Source organism: Pristiophorus japonicus, chromosome 26 (assembly GCF_044704955.1).
Source record: "Pristiophorus japonicus isolate sPriJap1 chromosome 26, sPriJap1.hap1, whole genome shotgun sequence".
NCBI classification, from domain to species: domain Eukaryota; kingdom Metazoa; phylum Chordata; class Chondrichthyes; family Pristiophoridae; genus Pristiophorus; species Pristiophorus japonicus.
This window is the reverse complement of record NC_092002.1, coordinates 9,651,918-9,666,493: the sequence shown is the minus strand read 5'-3', so window position 1 is coordinate 9,666,493 and position 14,576 is coordinate 9,651,918. Positions and strand designations below refer to the sequence as shown.

The following is a 14,576-nucleotide window of genomic DNA, read 5'->3' as shown; positions in this document are numbered from 1 at the left end:
GAAAATCAAGATTAAGTCACCTCTTAACCTTCTCTGTTCCAAGGAGAACAGCCCTAACGTTTCAAACCTCCTCATAATTGAAGTCCCTCATCTCTAACTGATATTACTGCTCCTGATAAATTAGTGACCCTCCTGTAAGAAAGAGCACAGACGAAGGCTGGTTAAGGACAGGATCGGGTTTGGCGGTGACGCCCCTCAAAAGGTGACTAGTCTGCCGGCATTCAGGGTGCGGGTGAATAGCAACCACGTGGTCAAGGTAATGGAGAGCAGCGTTCCCTGTAAGCTGCGCATTGTGCTGCGTGGCCTGCTTCGTCAACTGCACAGTCAATTTAAATGTCTGCTCACGCGCGGTATTTACAATGTGAAAGCCAATGAGTGGCCTGCGCAGGACCGCTCAGGTTACTGCGCGGCAGCACATGCGTGCAGTTCAGCGGAAGCATTGTTGGAGAGCGCCCATGGAAAAATGTCAGAGCTGACCTCTTTAGGAGAGTAGATTTTGTGGGGGGGGGGAGGGGGGAAGGAAAATGAGCGTGGGGGTCGCACTTATCTAGAAAGAAAGAAAAACTGGTCCTTATCACAGTGCTATATGTGGGAAAAAGAAAGATTTGCATTTATATAGCGACTTTCACGACCACCGGACGTCTCAAAGAACTTTACATCCAATGAAGTACTTTTGGAGTCACTGTTGTAATGTAGGAAACGTGGCAGCCAATTTTCACACAGCAAGCTCCCACAAACAGCAATGTGATACTGACCAGACAATCTGGTTTTATGTTGATTGAGCGATAAATATTGGCCAGAGCACCAGGAATAGCACTTCTTCGAAATACGGGGATATGGAAATATCTATGGGGACTTGGGTTTAAATCCAACTTGATGGAATAAGGCTTTTATATTCTTGCATACACACACACCATTCCCAGAGCAGCCAGGACCTCCTGTACACAAGATCTGATTGGCTTGGCTGCGACTACTGCTGAATTAACATTCAGTACAGTCGCTATTTGGTGAGGGGACTGTACAGATTGGAAAATGCTGGTGAGTTTGAAGCCTTGGCTCAGGAGCGCCCCGTGTGAAATGACTGAGTTTTCTTAGGCTGTTTTGTAGCTGCAACAAAGCGAGATGTCTGGCATGTGACTCGGCTCCAAGTAAGGAGAGAGAAGGGCAAAAGAAAGAAGTTGCATTTTATATAGCAACCTCCGGTCATCCCAAAGGGTTTCACAGCCAATGAAGTGCTTTTTGAAGCGTAGTCACTGTTGTAATGTAGGAAACGCAGCAGTTGATTCACGAGTGATCATGCTACTTGGAAAAATAGGAATAGGGGGAACACAACAACATTGTTCCTGTGGGGCCCCGAAGCGAGTTCATAGAATTGCTCGCGCCTACCTTTAGCAAGATGTCTGCTGATCCCCAGAAATGCATGACAGTGACACTCTGGCAAATGTTAGATACTGCAGTTAGAAATACTTGCAATGCCCGGATGCACTTGCATGGTGGCAGTTCAGAGAAGGTTCACAAAGTTGATTCCTGAGATGAAGGGGTTGACTTATGAAGAAAGGTTGAGCAGGTTGGGCCTATGCTCATTGGTGCTTAGAAGAATGAGGTGTGATCTTATTGAAACGTACAAGATTCTGAGGGGGCTTGACAGGGTAGACGCAGAGAGGATGTTTCCCCTCGTGGGGGAATCTAGAACTAGGGGGCATAGTTTCAGAATAAGGGCTCTCCCATTTAAAACGGCATTGAGGAGGAATTTCTTCTGAGGGTTGTGAATCTGTGGAATTCTCTACCCCAGAGAACTCTGGAGGCTGGGTCATTGAATATATTTAAGGTGGATATGGACAGATTTTTAAACGATAAGGGAGTCGAGGGTTATAGGAAGTGGGCAGGAAAGTGGAGTTTAGGCCAAGATCAGATTAGCCATGATCTTATTGAATAGTGATGCAGGCTCGAGGGGCCAAATGGCCGACTCCTGCTCCTATTTCTTATGTTCTTAAATGACATGAAGGGCTTGAGTTCATTCTATTGACAAGTCACATAACGTTAGGTAGCATAACTTTAAGCTCACTGTGCCTACAGGTGCAATGTCATTACAATGGTAAGACCATTCACCATTATTAATATATCTTTTAATGTATTGCTACTGAATTCATTTTGTTTGTCTTCACCCCTCAGATTTCCTGTTTAAGTTCCTGGTAATCGGCAGTGCGGGAACAGGGAAATCATGTCTTCTTCATCAGTTTATTGAAAACAAATGTAAGTCTCTGATTTAAAGGGGGCTTTCTTTTGTCACCGGGTAGATACGTACTAGAGAACTGTAGTTACAAATGCCAGGCCACTATTTGATGTAGCACCATGTTGGGTCCACTGCGGGACTTTCTCTGCGATGTCTCTGCTAAATTAGGTTGTAGTGATGGTAATTGGGATATTTTTGGGAGAGGTAATATGAGCTCCTTCCCTATCCTCGGACTGTGCAATGTGAACATTTGCAACAATTTTGCGACTCTTGCCCCACAAATGCAGAGGTTCAATTTATCCTTTGCCCCACTCTCTTTCCCGCACCCCACAAAATCACTCTTCTCCCCTTTTCTTAAAGATACTGCCTCTTTCTGGGATGCAGATCCACACATGGTATCTCACCCAAGTGGTTATTCTTCGCATGCACCTAGGCACGGAGAGTCCACAAGCTATTCGACTGGGAGGGCATCACAACCATGCCCGAAGCCATTTTCCTCTAACCTTGAGGACTGAGGCTGATTCTAGCCCCCTGCCTGAGATCCACTAATTTAGTACGGTCCAATTTAAGAACTGGCACAGTCACAGTGGGCCGAATGGCCTCTTCCTCTTGTATTATTCTGTGTTTGAGAGAAGCTCACAATGTCAGTAAATTAGAGGTGTAAACCTGCCCCTACCACCCAGTGACAAAACATTTAAGCATTGTTGCGGTTCATGGTTTCCTTTAAGCCTTGCAAGCCTGTATCGTAAGACCACTGTGACCAGGTGATCTGTTACTTGAGCAGTGCAACACTGTGGGACTCTCCTGGCTGAACAACAGTGCAGTCGGACATCGAGGGCCCAGGCTCGCTCACCTCGGCTGCGTTGCTGCGCGGACACGCCAGCGTACCTATCGGAGAGAACCCCAGTCTTCCGGCTCAGCGGATTTCCCCTTCGGAGGCCGCGAGCTGCTTGCTGGGTGGAGTGCAGTCCTGCAGGGGGCCCCTGCCCCCCACCCTTCAGCGGCTCATTCAAGTGGCTGCTCTTGTCCGGCTTGAGAGCGAGTGTGGGCAGGCTATTCCATTGGGAAGGGCATCGCAACTGAGCCTGAACTGTGCAGTTCAGGCTCAGTTGCGATGCCCTTCCCAATGGATGAGGCAAAAGTGGGCTTTTCAGCATGGCTCACTGGATAGTGAGCAGGAGCTGAAGCCATAGCCGATTGCGTTCTCTTTCTCCTGCACTGCACACACCCACCCCCACCTTCTCTCCACTGAGCAAATTGTAGCAGTCTTGTCACCTCGCCCAGATCTGTTGACTCCGCACAGGCTGGAATCCTTTCAGAATCCCAGAAGTGCCACTGAGTTAACTGTAAATGGTTGCTGGTGGGAGTGTCGTAGTTCTATATCTTTTCTCCTAGCTTTTATGATCCCCTTTGGTTACCATCTCGATACTCTGTCTCCAGTCAAACAGGATTCTAACCACACGATCGGCGTCGAGTTTGGATCGAAGGTAGTTAACGTAGGGGGCAAGACGGTTAAACTACAGATCTGGGACACGGCGGGACAGGAGCGATTCAGGTGAGCCAGACACGGGCGTTCTCTCCAATTTTCGTCTGTAATTACCACAGTAAAGAATGTTGTCGCTTGTAAATTAAAGAGGGCATGTCAACATTAAAAACCCAGCCTCATCCTTATTGTAGGGCCCTGGTGAGACCGTACTTAAAGTGCTGTGCACAGTTTTGGTCTCCTTACCTAAGGCAGGATATACTTGTCATAGAGGGAGTGCAACGAAGGTTCACCAGACTGATTCCTGAGGTGGCGGGGGATTGTCCCGTGAGGAGAGTTTAGAAGAATGGGAGGTGATCTCATTGAAACATACAACATTCTTGCACGACTTGACGGGGTGGATGCAGGGAGGATGTTTCCTTTGGCTGAGGAGTCTAGAATCACAGTCTCAGAATAAAGGGTCGGCCATTGAGGACTCAGATGAGGAGAAACTGCTTCACTTAGAGGGTGGTGAATCTCTGGAATTCTCCACCTCAGAGGGCTGTGGAGGCTTAGTTTTTGAGTATATTCAAGGCAGAGATCGATAGATTATTGAATATTAAAGGAATCAAGGAATATGGGGATAGTGCAGAAAAGTGGAGTTGAGGGTGAAGATCAGCCATGATCTTATTGAATAGCGGAGCAGGCTCGAGGGGCCGAATGACCTACTCCTGCTCCTTGTCAGTTTGAAGACTGAAAGAAATGCTTGGATTTATATAGCACCTTTCACAATCACCGGACGTCTCAAAGCGCTTTACAGCAAACAAAGTACTTTTGGGGTATAGTCACTGTTGTAATGTAGGAAATGCGGCAGCCAATTTGCACACAATCAAGCTCCCACACACAGCAAGGTGATAATGAGCAGATAATCTGTTTTTGTTATGTTGATTGAGGGATAAATATTAGCCAGGACACCGCGGATAACTCCCTTGCTCGTCTTTGAAATAGTGCCATAGGATCTTTTACGTCCACCTGAGAGAGCAGAAGGGGCTACAGTTTAACGTGTCATCTGAAAGACGACACCTCCGACAATGCAGCACTCCCTCAGCACTGCACTGGGAGTGTCCGCTTAGATCTTTGTGCTCAAGTCCCTGGAGTGGGGCTTGAACCCACAACCTTCTGACTCCGAGGCGAGTTTAGCTTTGGCTGTGATGGGTCCAATGGTCAAATACTCCCCCAACCCCACCAATGTCCTCCGTAAGCTGCACTGCCTCCTGCGCGGACAGCCTCCCCTAACGCTTTGTGCATGCGCACGAGCTACAGCGTAAAAGCCGGTGAGCGGCCTGCGGAGAACTTTGCAGATGACCACACGGTCGCTCAGTTTCGCAGGAACGTTGCCTCCCACCTCGCCTCACGCCTCACACCACTCATAATAGAAAAATCCACTGGAATGGCTCACACATTAAGAATAGTGTAAGGTACCAAATGACCTGTTAAACAATGCCCCAGTAATATGTTGCTGTCTTGAGAAGAGGGATAAACGGCCGGGATCGAATGAACTTCACCTCTCGCACCTACCTTGGGTGCATTGCTTGCCCAGTGCAAGCGTTATTTTCCTACATACGTTGCCCTTGTCCCTCTGCACGCAATTGATGGATTTAGTGACTGACAGAACGGCTGATTTACTCTGATTTTTCAGAACAGCTAGAGTCAGCGAGCACAAATTTATTCCCCCCGGGAGTCTCGACAGCCTTCAGAGTCGTCCTCAATGCTGTTTGACATCGAGGAGCGGAAAGGATTGTGACAGCGGACATGTTGCACGGAACAATTTCAGCTGCAGTGCTAAATAAAAGGCAGCCAGCTTCGCACTCGAGGCCACTGTTCATCACTATTAATGCAAATTTAAATCTCGACATTTCTGAATAAGTTCCCTACTCGTTCCCACCCCACCAAACTGGAAGCACTGTTACAGTCACTAACCTGTTGTTTCTTCTGTGTCCCTTCTCGCCTAAATATGGTGCCAACTTGCTGGAATATGGTTCCATGGGTGTCAACTGGAGGTTCGCATTACCCGAGTACATCAAATGTTCTTTCTGGGCAGTCTGGGATCAACACAGAATTGTGTAAACAGGCCTAAAAGCAAGGATATCCTCACAGGAAAATAATAGAATGTTAAGTCATTCAGCCATGCCTGTAATGGTCTGGAATATGTCCACTTGGTCACTTGTGTTTATGGGAATGGGAAGAGTTTTAAGACAGCAATTTAGGTCACTTCTGGTCATGGCATTAAAATAATTAGAACCTGTTTGGGTTTGTTATTCTGTTGGCATTTGCATGTATCTTTGATGTACTGATTTATTGGTGGTATTCATTGAATATAGTGATTAAGGGTAAAATTTGGTGCAAAATGCGAGTGTTCAGCAACTCGTACTGGAATCGAGAGAGTATCTCATACTGGTTGTGGATAGTTTAAGGTTTCAATAAATTCCTGATCCTGTGTTGCTATAATTGAGTGTGTGTGTGTAATCTGGCGTATAAAGATTTTTATTTATTCGTTCCTGGGATGTGGGCGTCACTGGCAAGGCCGGCATTTATTGCCCATCCCTATTTTCCCCTTGAGAAGGTGGTGGTGAGCTGCCATCTTGAACGGCTACAGTCTATGAGGTGAAGCTGCTCCCACAGTGCTGTTAGGGAGGGAGTTCCAGGATTTTGGCCCAGTGACGATGAAGGAACCAGTTTAAAGTAACAAGACGAAAAACAACAAGAAATTAGTCCCAACATCAACCATCCACTGGTACATTGCTGAAGTGGCTATTTTTCCAAGCACGTGCCTACACGGTCAATGAGCTATTTGATTGCGGGTCATCGTCATCATAGGCAGTGTCTCGGAGTCGAGGAAGACTTGCTTCCACTCTAAAAGTGAGTTCTCAGGTGACCGAACAGTCCAATACGGGAACCACAGTCCCTGTCACAGGTGGGACAGACAGTGGTTGAGGGAAAGGGTGGGTCGGGAGTCTGGTTTGCCGCACGCTCCTTCCGCTGCCTGCGCTTGATTTCTGCACGCTCTCGGCGACGAGACTCGAGGTGCTCAGCGCCCTCCCGGATGCACTTCCTCCACTTAGGGCGGTCTTTGGCCAGGGACTCCCAGGTGTCGGTGGGGATGTTGCACTTTATCAAGGAGGCTTTGAGGGTGTCCTTGAAACGTTTCCTCTGCCCACCTGTGGCTCGCTTGCCGTGTAGGAGTTCCGAGTAGAGCGCTTGCTTTGGGAGTCTCGTGTCGGGCATGCGAACAATGTGGCCTGCCCAGCGGAGCTGGTCGAGTGTGGTCAGTGCTTCGATGCTGGGGATGTTGGCAGAAATCCCATCTTTAGCCTGGTACATACCTGTGCACCATCCAGCGGGTAGCACTGGGCTGTAGGATATCATCCCCCGTATCTCAGGACAATTACTACTGCTTCAGCTAAGATTAGCTAACTCTGCACAGACCTGCAACCTTCCCTGTGTGGTTCAGTGCCACAGGATGTAGTAAAATTTACTGACTCAGCCATTGGGATGTATTGTCTAATATACGATTACAAGGGGCCTAGATAAAGTGGATAGGAAGGACCTATTACCCCTAAGCAGAGAGGGCAATAACCAGGGGGCATAGATTTAAAGTAATTGGTAGAAGAATGAGGGGGAAGGTGGGGAGAAATTTTTTCACCCAGAGGGTGGTGGGGTCTGGGGCGGAACTCGCTGCCTGAAAGGGTGGTGGAGGCAGAAACCCTCACCACATTTAAAAAGTACTTGGATGTGCACTTGAAGTGCCGCAACCTACAGGGCCACGGACCGAGAGCTGGAAAGTGGGATTAGGCTGGGTAGCTCTTTGTCGGCCGGTGGGTCAAATGGCCTCCTTCTGTGGCGTGAATTTCTGAGAATCTTTGTCTCGTCTCTTTCAGATCGGTAACGAGGAGTTACTACAGGGGAGCGGCAGGTGCACTTTTGGTATACGACATCACGAGGTATGTTCGGTTGTTGCGTTCCGATGTAAGTTTGCATATTCCTGTATAAAGCAATCCAACTTTTCAGGCTTTTTGCTTAATTGTGGTAGTGACGTATATGCCAGCTTTATGATGTGTCGGCAAACGCGGAACCAGTAGAATGGTTTTATCCGCCTCCCCGACTCTCGTGGCTTAGGTCCGGCCAGTGGCAGTGGTATCTTGCCCAAGTGGCCATTCTATGGTGAGCGTCACTGGAGTGTTTGTCTGTGGAGGACATCACAGCTAAGGCCAACTCTGACCTCCCCTGCAAGAGTCTCTGCAGGGTAATTAGGAGTGGGAATCCTGGCTTGGGACTGAGGGTGGTGGGGAAATGAGCTAGGGTTCTACTGAGGGTAGTTATAGTACCTGTATATGGCTACTCTGGACAGTGTGTTTAGTAACAGCCATCAGCAAAGGCGTGGGGATCATTTTCTCTAGAAAAGAGAAAGCTGAGAAGTGATCCAATAGAGGTTTTTAAAATGATGACGGTGTTTGATAGGGTTGGCGTTAGGACGTTTCCGCCTGGTCTCTTGCACATTTCTGATTATAATCACTCTACCATTGGCGGCCGTGTCTTTATCTGCCTGGGCCCTAAGCTCTGGAGTTCTCCCCCATTTCCCCCCCCCCCCCCCTTTGGTTTCTCTACTTCTCATTTAAGATACCCCTTAAAACCTACCTCTTTAACCAAGCTTCTGGTCACCAATTCTGTGGCTCGGTGTCATTGTGTTAGTTAAGACTCCTGCTAAGCTCCCTGGGACGTCTCACTATGTTAAAGGAACTTTTTAAACTAGACCAAAACTAGGGGGCCATAAATATAAGATAGTTACTAATAAATCCAATAGGGAATTCAGAGAAACTTCTTCACCCAGAGAGCGGTGAGAATGTGGAAATGGCTAGCACAAGGAGTGGTTGAGCAGACTAGCATGGATGCCTTTAGAGAGAAGCTAGATGAACACATGAGGGAGAAAGGAATAGGCTGTTTTGCTGATCGGCTGAGATTAAGTATGGTGTGGAGCCTAAACACTGGCATGGACCAATTGGGCCGAATGGCATGTTTCTGTGCTGTAATGTCTGTGCAATAAGGGCTTATGCGGGAGGTTTTATTCGCTACCAATGTAAAATGAAGTACAGCTGAGTTCACCATCTGGCAACTTCCCTGCCCTCGTTGCTGGAATAAGGTGGATCTGAGGGAGAATCATGTAAAGGTGAAAGGGATGCTGTATCTTTCTCTTGGATCAGCCCACACTGATGTGGCAGAAGTCATCAAAGGCTGCCTCAGTTGCTCAGTGGGCTCCGGGTTAGTGACTGAGCACACCATGTCCGAGGCTCAACCTCCCCCCCCAGTCTGTCGATATTGCGCTGATCTTAGTCAGGTCAGCAACACAACTGCAATAGGAAGAGGCAAATAATGAGTGTTGCCGCTGCTGCACACTGTCCAGGGACCCCTGCTGGAAGAGCACGGGACAGGATCGGGCTCAAATGTGATGAATCACCACCTGTATTTTGCCCCAGGGCTATACTCAAAATACTCTCTGATTACAGCTGAGGCTCGGAAGGGCAGCTGCCTCGGCCCCAAGCTCTAGAATTCCCTCCCTGAACCCCTCCGCGCCTCTCTTCCTTTTAAGATGCTCCTTAAAACCGACCTCTTTGACCAAGCGTTTGAGCATCTTTGCTTACTGCCTCCTTATGTGGCTCAGTGTCAAATTTTGTTTCATAATACTCCTGTGAAATGCCTTGGGAGATGTTAAAGGCGCTGTATAAATACAAGTTATTAGAATTACAATTTATTTTACAATTTGAGTGGACACCATGCAGGTTTTACACCCCCACTTTACTGAAATACTAGTGACCACACACACGAGAAGTGCTTTTTCCGCCTTTTAATATATTAATGCCAACAAGCCCAGAAACAATAACAGCCATCTGAGAAGACCAGACCGATAATCTGTAAAGTAGGAAGCCCTTCACACGTAATGCACAAAATAATTTTAAAACAAACACGACCACAAGCGAGTAGCTAAAGCCTCTTGACATCAGCAACACTCCGGGCAACGAGCCAGTGGAGCTTAGCACTTGGGAATCCCAGCCGCGGCCAAACAAAATAAACTCCCAACGTGCCTCGAGGATGGAGAAATACAGTTGTCCCCACAGCGAAGGGAAATCCTACAGATAGAAGTGTCAGTCAGGGTGCCTCTGGGGGAAGATGTCTACGCACTGATCCACTTGTCATTTGTATTGGCACCTGTGTGGTGGCTTGGTAGTTATGTCACTGGACCAGTAATCCAGAGGCCAGGACTAATGATCTGGAGACGTGAGTTCAAATCCCACCACGGCAGCTGTCAAGCCCGTGTGGTGGCTGGTGTGCAACGATCACCACAAGTTTTTTAAAAATCCAAGCACAGGCATCTTCCACCCTTCAAGATTTAGTTCGGACCTGGAATTTTAGGTCCATCATTTAAACACCTGTGACCTTTTTAACGTGGAAGCAAGTCATCCTCGATTCGAGGGATTGCCTATGATGATGATGATGATGATGATGACGGCAGCTGGGGAATTTAAATTCAGTGAAGAAAATAAATCTGGAATTAAAAGGATGATCATGAAACTACCAGACTGTAGTTAAAAAAAAAACGTGGTTTACGAATGTCCTTTAGGGAAAGAAATCGGCCGTCCTTGTATGTGACTCCAGATCCGCAGCAATGTGGTTGACTCCTAATTGCCCTTAATTGGCTTACCAAAGCACTCCGTTGTATTCAAGGACTCACCACCACCACCTCAAGGTCAATTAGGGATGGGCAATAAATGCTGGCCTTGCCGGCAACGTCCACATCCCGTGAATGAATTAAAAAAGAAAAGTTAGGTGCGGCAACAATTGTACTACAATGCACTTGTGGTTAATAACACGACTTGTGTGATTTCTTTATTCGCTGCCTCTAATTGCCTCCATGACAGATCTGTAGCCACTTTGCAGCATTATCAACTCATAATGACACACTATGAATATTAAAATTCCGATTTTCTCTCAAAAAAACAAGCTTTCCATATGCAAAGCTGAATCTCCTATAAATTGAAACTATCGCTCGTGTGTCATCATCATCATAGGCAGTCCCTCGGAATCGAGGAAGACTTGCTTCCGCTCCCAAAGTGAGTTTTTTAGTGGCTGAACAGTCCAATATGAGAGCCACGGATCCTGTTACAGGTGGGACAGACACGCGTCGAGGGAAGGGGTGGGTGGGGCTGGTTTGCCGCCTGCTGCCTGCGCTTGACCTCTTCAGGCTCTCGAAGAGCTCAACGCCCTCCCGGGTGCACTTTCTCCACCTCGGGTGGTCTTCAACCAGAGCCTCCCAGGTGTCAGTGGTAATGTCGCACTTTACCAGGGAGGCTTTGAGGGTGTCCTTGTAACGTTTCCGCTGTCCTCCTTTGGCTCGTTTACCGTGAGGGAGCTCCGCATAAAGCATTTGCTTCGGGAGTCTTGTATCTGGCATGCAAACGATGTGGCCTGCCCAGCGAAGCTGATCGAGTGTGGTCAGTGCTTCAATACTGGGGATGTTGGCCTGGACGAGGACGCTGATGTTGGTGAGTCTGTCCTCCCAGAGGATTTGCAGGAACTTGCGGAGACATCGTTGGTATTTCTCCAGCGACTTGAGGTGCCATCTATACGTCGTCCATGCCTCTGATCCATACAGGAGGGCGGGTATTACTACAGCCCTGTAGACCATGAGCTTGGTGGTAGATTTGAGGGCCTGGTCTTCGAACACTCTTTTCCTCAGGCAGCCAAAGGCTGCGCTGGCGCACTGGAGGCTTGTGTGTAAGGTGTGCAGGACCAACAATTGTCTCCTCGCCATGGGTTTGCCATTTTTCTGTTCACTTCGAAAAGCGCTAAATACACCACATCATTCAGGCTAAAACTAATAGTCGAGTGGGCCGAGCAAACGTTAAAGGGACACTCTCAAAGCCTCCCTGATAAAATTCAACATCCCACATCGACACCTGGCCCAAAGAGCATCCGGGAGGGCGCGGAGCACCTCGAGTCTTGTCGCCGAGAACATGCAGAAACCAAGCGGAAGGAGCGTGCGGCAAACCAGACTCCCCACCCACCCTTTCCTTCAATCACTGTCTGTCCCACCTGTGACCAAGACTGTAATTCCCGTATTGGACTGTTCAGCCACCTGAGAACTCACTTTGAGTGGAAGCAAGTCTTCCTCGATTTTGAGGGACTGCCTAGGATGAGTAGTCGAGTTTATTTACAAGCGATATAATTTCATGAGTTGAAATGCAAACTAAGATGCTAGTAGTATAATATTTGACTTTGTATGAAAACTTTCCAAAACCTTGGGGTCCGAATATTCCGTTCCTTTCAATAACTTTTACGCCGATGAATCATCTTATAGCAAGAACTCCACAGAACCTGTCCCGTTAGCTGCCTAGCGTGCAATAGACAGAGCATCATAGGGAAGTAAAGATTATATGAAGACCCCACCAGTCTTGAGCAGTTTTAACTACAATATTATTCTGTAGATAAATTCCTCATAATAGTCAGGTACTTGAGGTATTTAACATTTAAGTAGATAAGGATTGAACTGTGCATTTTCAGCCAGTAGGTAGTTTTTGTCCATAGCAATTATCCTTAATGCCTGAGGGGCAGTGACTGAATTTAAATATGTCCATTGTTCGTTAAAGAATGAATGCTCAGTTATCCCTGCCCCCTTATCCTGGATGATGCACATCAAACGACCTCCTTTTCTCTCAGAAACCGGAGAGTCCCTGAATAGCATTTCACTTCAGGACACCAAGTCAAAGAACTGATTTTAATGATGCAGCTTCCAGTCGCCAATCTGTCGAAAGTCATATAAAGTTCCCAAATTTTCCTTTTTTGACACGTGATTGAGTTCTGCTTCTGTCACTCTGGGTTGGGGGGGGGATGTAATCTGCAATTGTACTGCTGATACTTTACTGGTAAAGGAAGCACTGCGTTTTTAAAAAAAAACCTCCACACTTGCTGCTTCACACTGCAGTCCTAGTGATAGCCTACAGTAAGGTCTCCAACTCACTGAATTCTTTCCTCCTTCCCTTTGATGTCTTCACTGTGTGAAGGAAGTGTTTAACACATTATGTGCTAAAGCAGAATTTAAAAATCCAATACTATGGTGAAGGCAGAATACTGCAGATGCTGGAAATCTGAAATATAAACAGAAAAGGCTGGAAGCACTCAGCAGGTCAGGCAGCATCTGAAAAAGTGCACCATCCCCACCGACACCTGGGAGTCCCTGGCCAAAGAGCGCCGTAATTGGAGGAAGAGCATCCGGGAGGGCGCTGAGCACCTCGAGTCTCCTTGCCTAGAGCATGCAGAAATCGAGCGCAGACAGCGGAAGGAGCGTGCGGCAAACCAGTCCCACCCACCCTTTCCCTCAACCACTGTCTGTCCCACCCGTGACAGGGGCTGTGGTTCCCGTATTGGACTGTTCAGCCACCTAAGGACTCATTTTAAGAGTGGAAGCAAGTCTTCCTCGATTCCGAGGGACTGCCGATGATTCTGTTTCTCTCTCCACAGATGCTGCCTGAACTGCTGGAGTGTCTCCAGCTTTTTCTGTTTATAATATCATGGTAATTCTTGGGCGAAAATGCTTCATTTTTTTCAGAGTAATTATCAAGTGTAGTCACCCTGAAAGCACAGTGTGGTGCTCTCTGTCCTCCCCACTCCTTCCATTTTCTCCAACGCTTTCCTGTTGAACCGGTTTTTCTTTTAATGCCGTCAAGTGCAGATTCTCATCGGGTTGCACTGTGTCAACCTGTATTTGCATAGCCCCCTTCAAGGTAATAAAACATTCCAAGGTACTTCATTAGCCTGCATGTCTGAGGCATTCATACTGGGGCTATACAGTGTTACCTGGAGTCCTGAGCTTAGTTCTGGTCACCCAAGTTATCCTTGTAGAAGGTGCAGAGAAGTTTCAGGGAGCAGGTTTATTGTGCTGGCTTACTGAGTTATGAGATCATATGGGGTTAGAAATTCCATTTTTGGTGGTGGCGGTATTTTTCCACCAAAAATTCCACTATGACTTCGAAGTCTAACATTCGGGGAAAAATGCGCCCAGCGGTAAAAATCGGCTTGGCACAAGGATTCGCGGCACAAACTGCAAATTTTCTGCAACTTTTCTCCGAGGCTGATGCCGCTGCGAGTTGGGCACAGGGAGGGGGGGGAAACACCAAAAATAAAATCCCCCAAAATTAAAAATCACAAAACATTCACAGGAAGCTTGACTATCGAATCACTGCAAAAGAATTTAAAAAAATAAAAACTTTAACTTGCCTTTTTTGCAGGTCCCCATACCACCGCCGTTCCAAGGGCTGCCACGCAAGTTTTTCCACGGCGGTGTTTTGGTCCTATCTACGGGTCACCGCTGAGCCAACTATCGGGCAAAAGCGCTTTTTCCAGATTTGCACCGCGGTGGTCCACTCCCCAGTGGTATTTCAAAACTACCGGCGCAAGACTTCAGGGAATTCCCTGCCGCACCTTTTCCCGCCATAAACGGCGAAATATCGCCGAAAAACCCAGTGCAAGGTTGGGGCATTTCCAGCCCAAAGGCTCTTGAGCCCCAGGCTCTTCAACCTGGAAATTAGCCGAATGGGCGAGGATTTTATAGAGATGCACAAGATAAACAAACAGAAAAGGTAGGTAAATTGAACCACAAATGCAGGACAAGGGGTGGGGGAATTGGTAAAAGGCAAGTTCACGACTGATGTCACGAAGCACTTCAAACACAGTGAACTAAAAGTGCAAAGGGCATCCAGGTAGGGCTCTGAAGGCAAAAGCAGTGGAGATACTGAAGGTAAGTGCTGTGATTGGGAGGACATGGATAGGATG

At 47.6% G+C, this 14,576-nt stretch overlaps 1 protein-coding gene across 2 annotated transcripts in view; it reads left to right on the top strand.

Annotated features, from left to right (window-relative positions):
• rab4b (RAB4B, member RAS oncogene family) overlaps nt 1-14,576 on the top strand; it is a 43,841-nt gene that overhangs the window by 19,572 nt on the left and 9,693 nt on the right. For both annotated transcript variants that reach the window (XM_070867779.1, XM_070867778.1), the window contains exons 2-4: nt 2,173-2,253; nt 3,674-3,788; nt 7,634-7,696. In XM_070867779.1, coding sequence (XP_070723880.1) covers nt 2,173-2,253; nt 3,674-3,788; nt 7,634-7,696 — 259 coding nt within the window. The remainder of the gene's footprint in view (nt 1-2,172; nt 2,254-3,673; nt 3,789-7,633; nt 7,697-14,576) is intronic.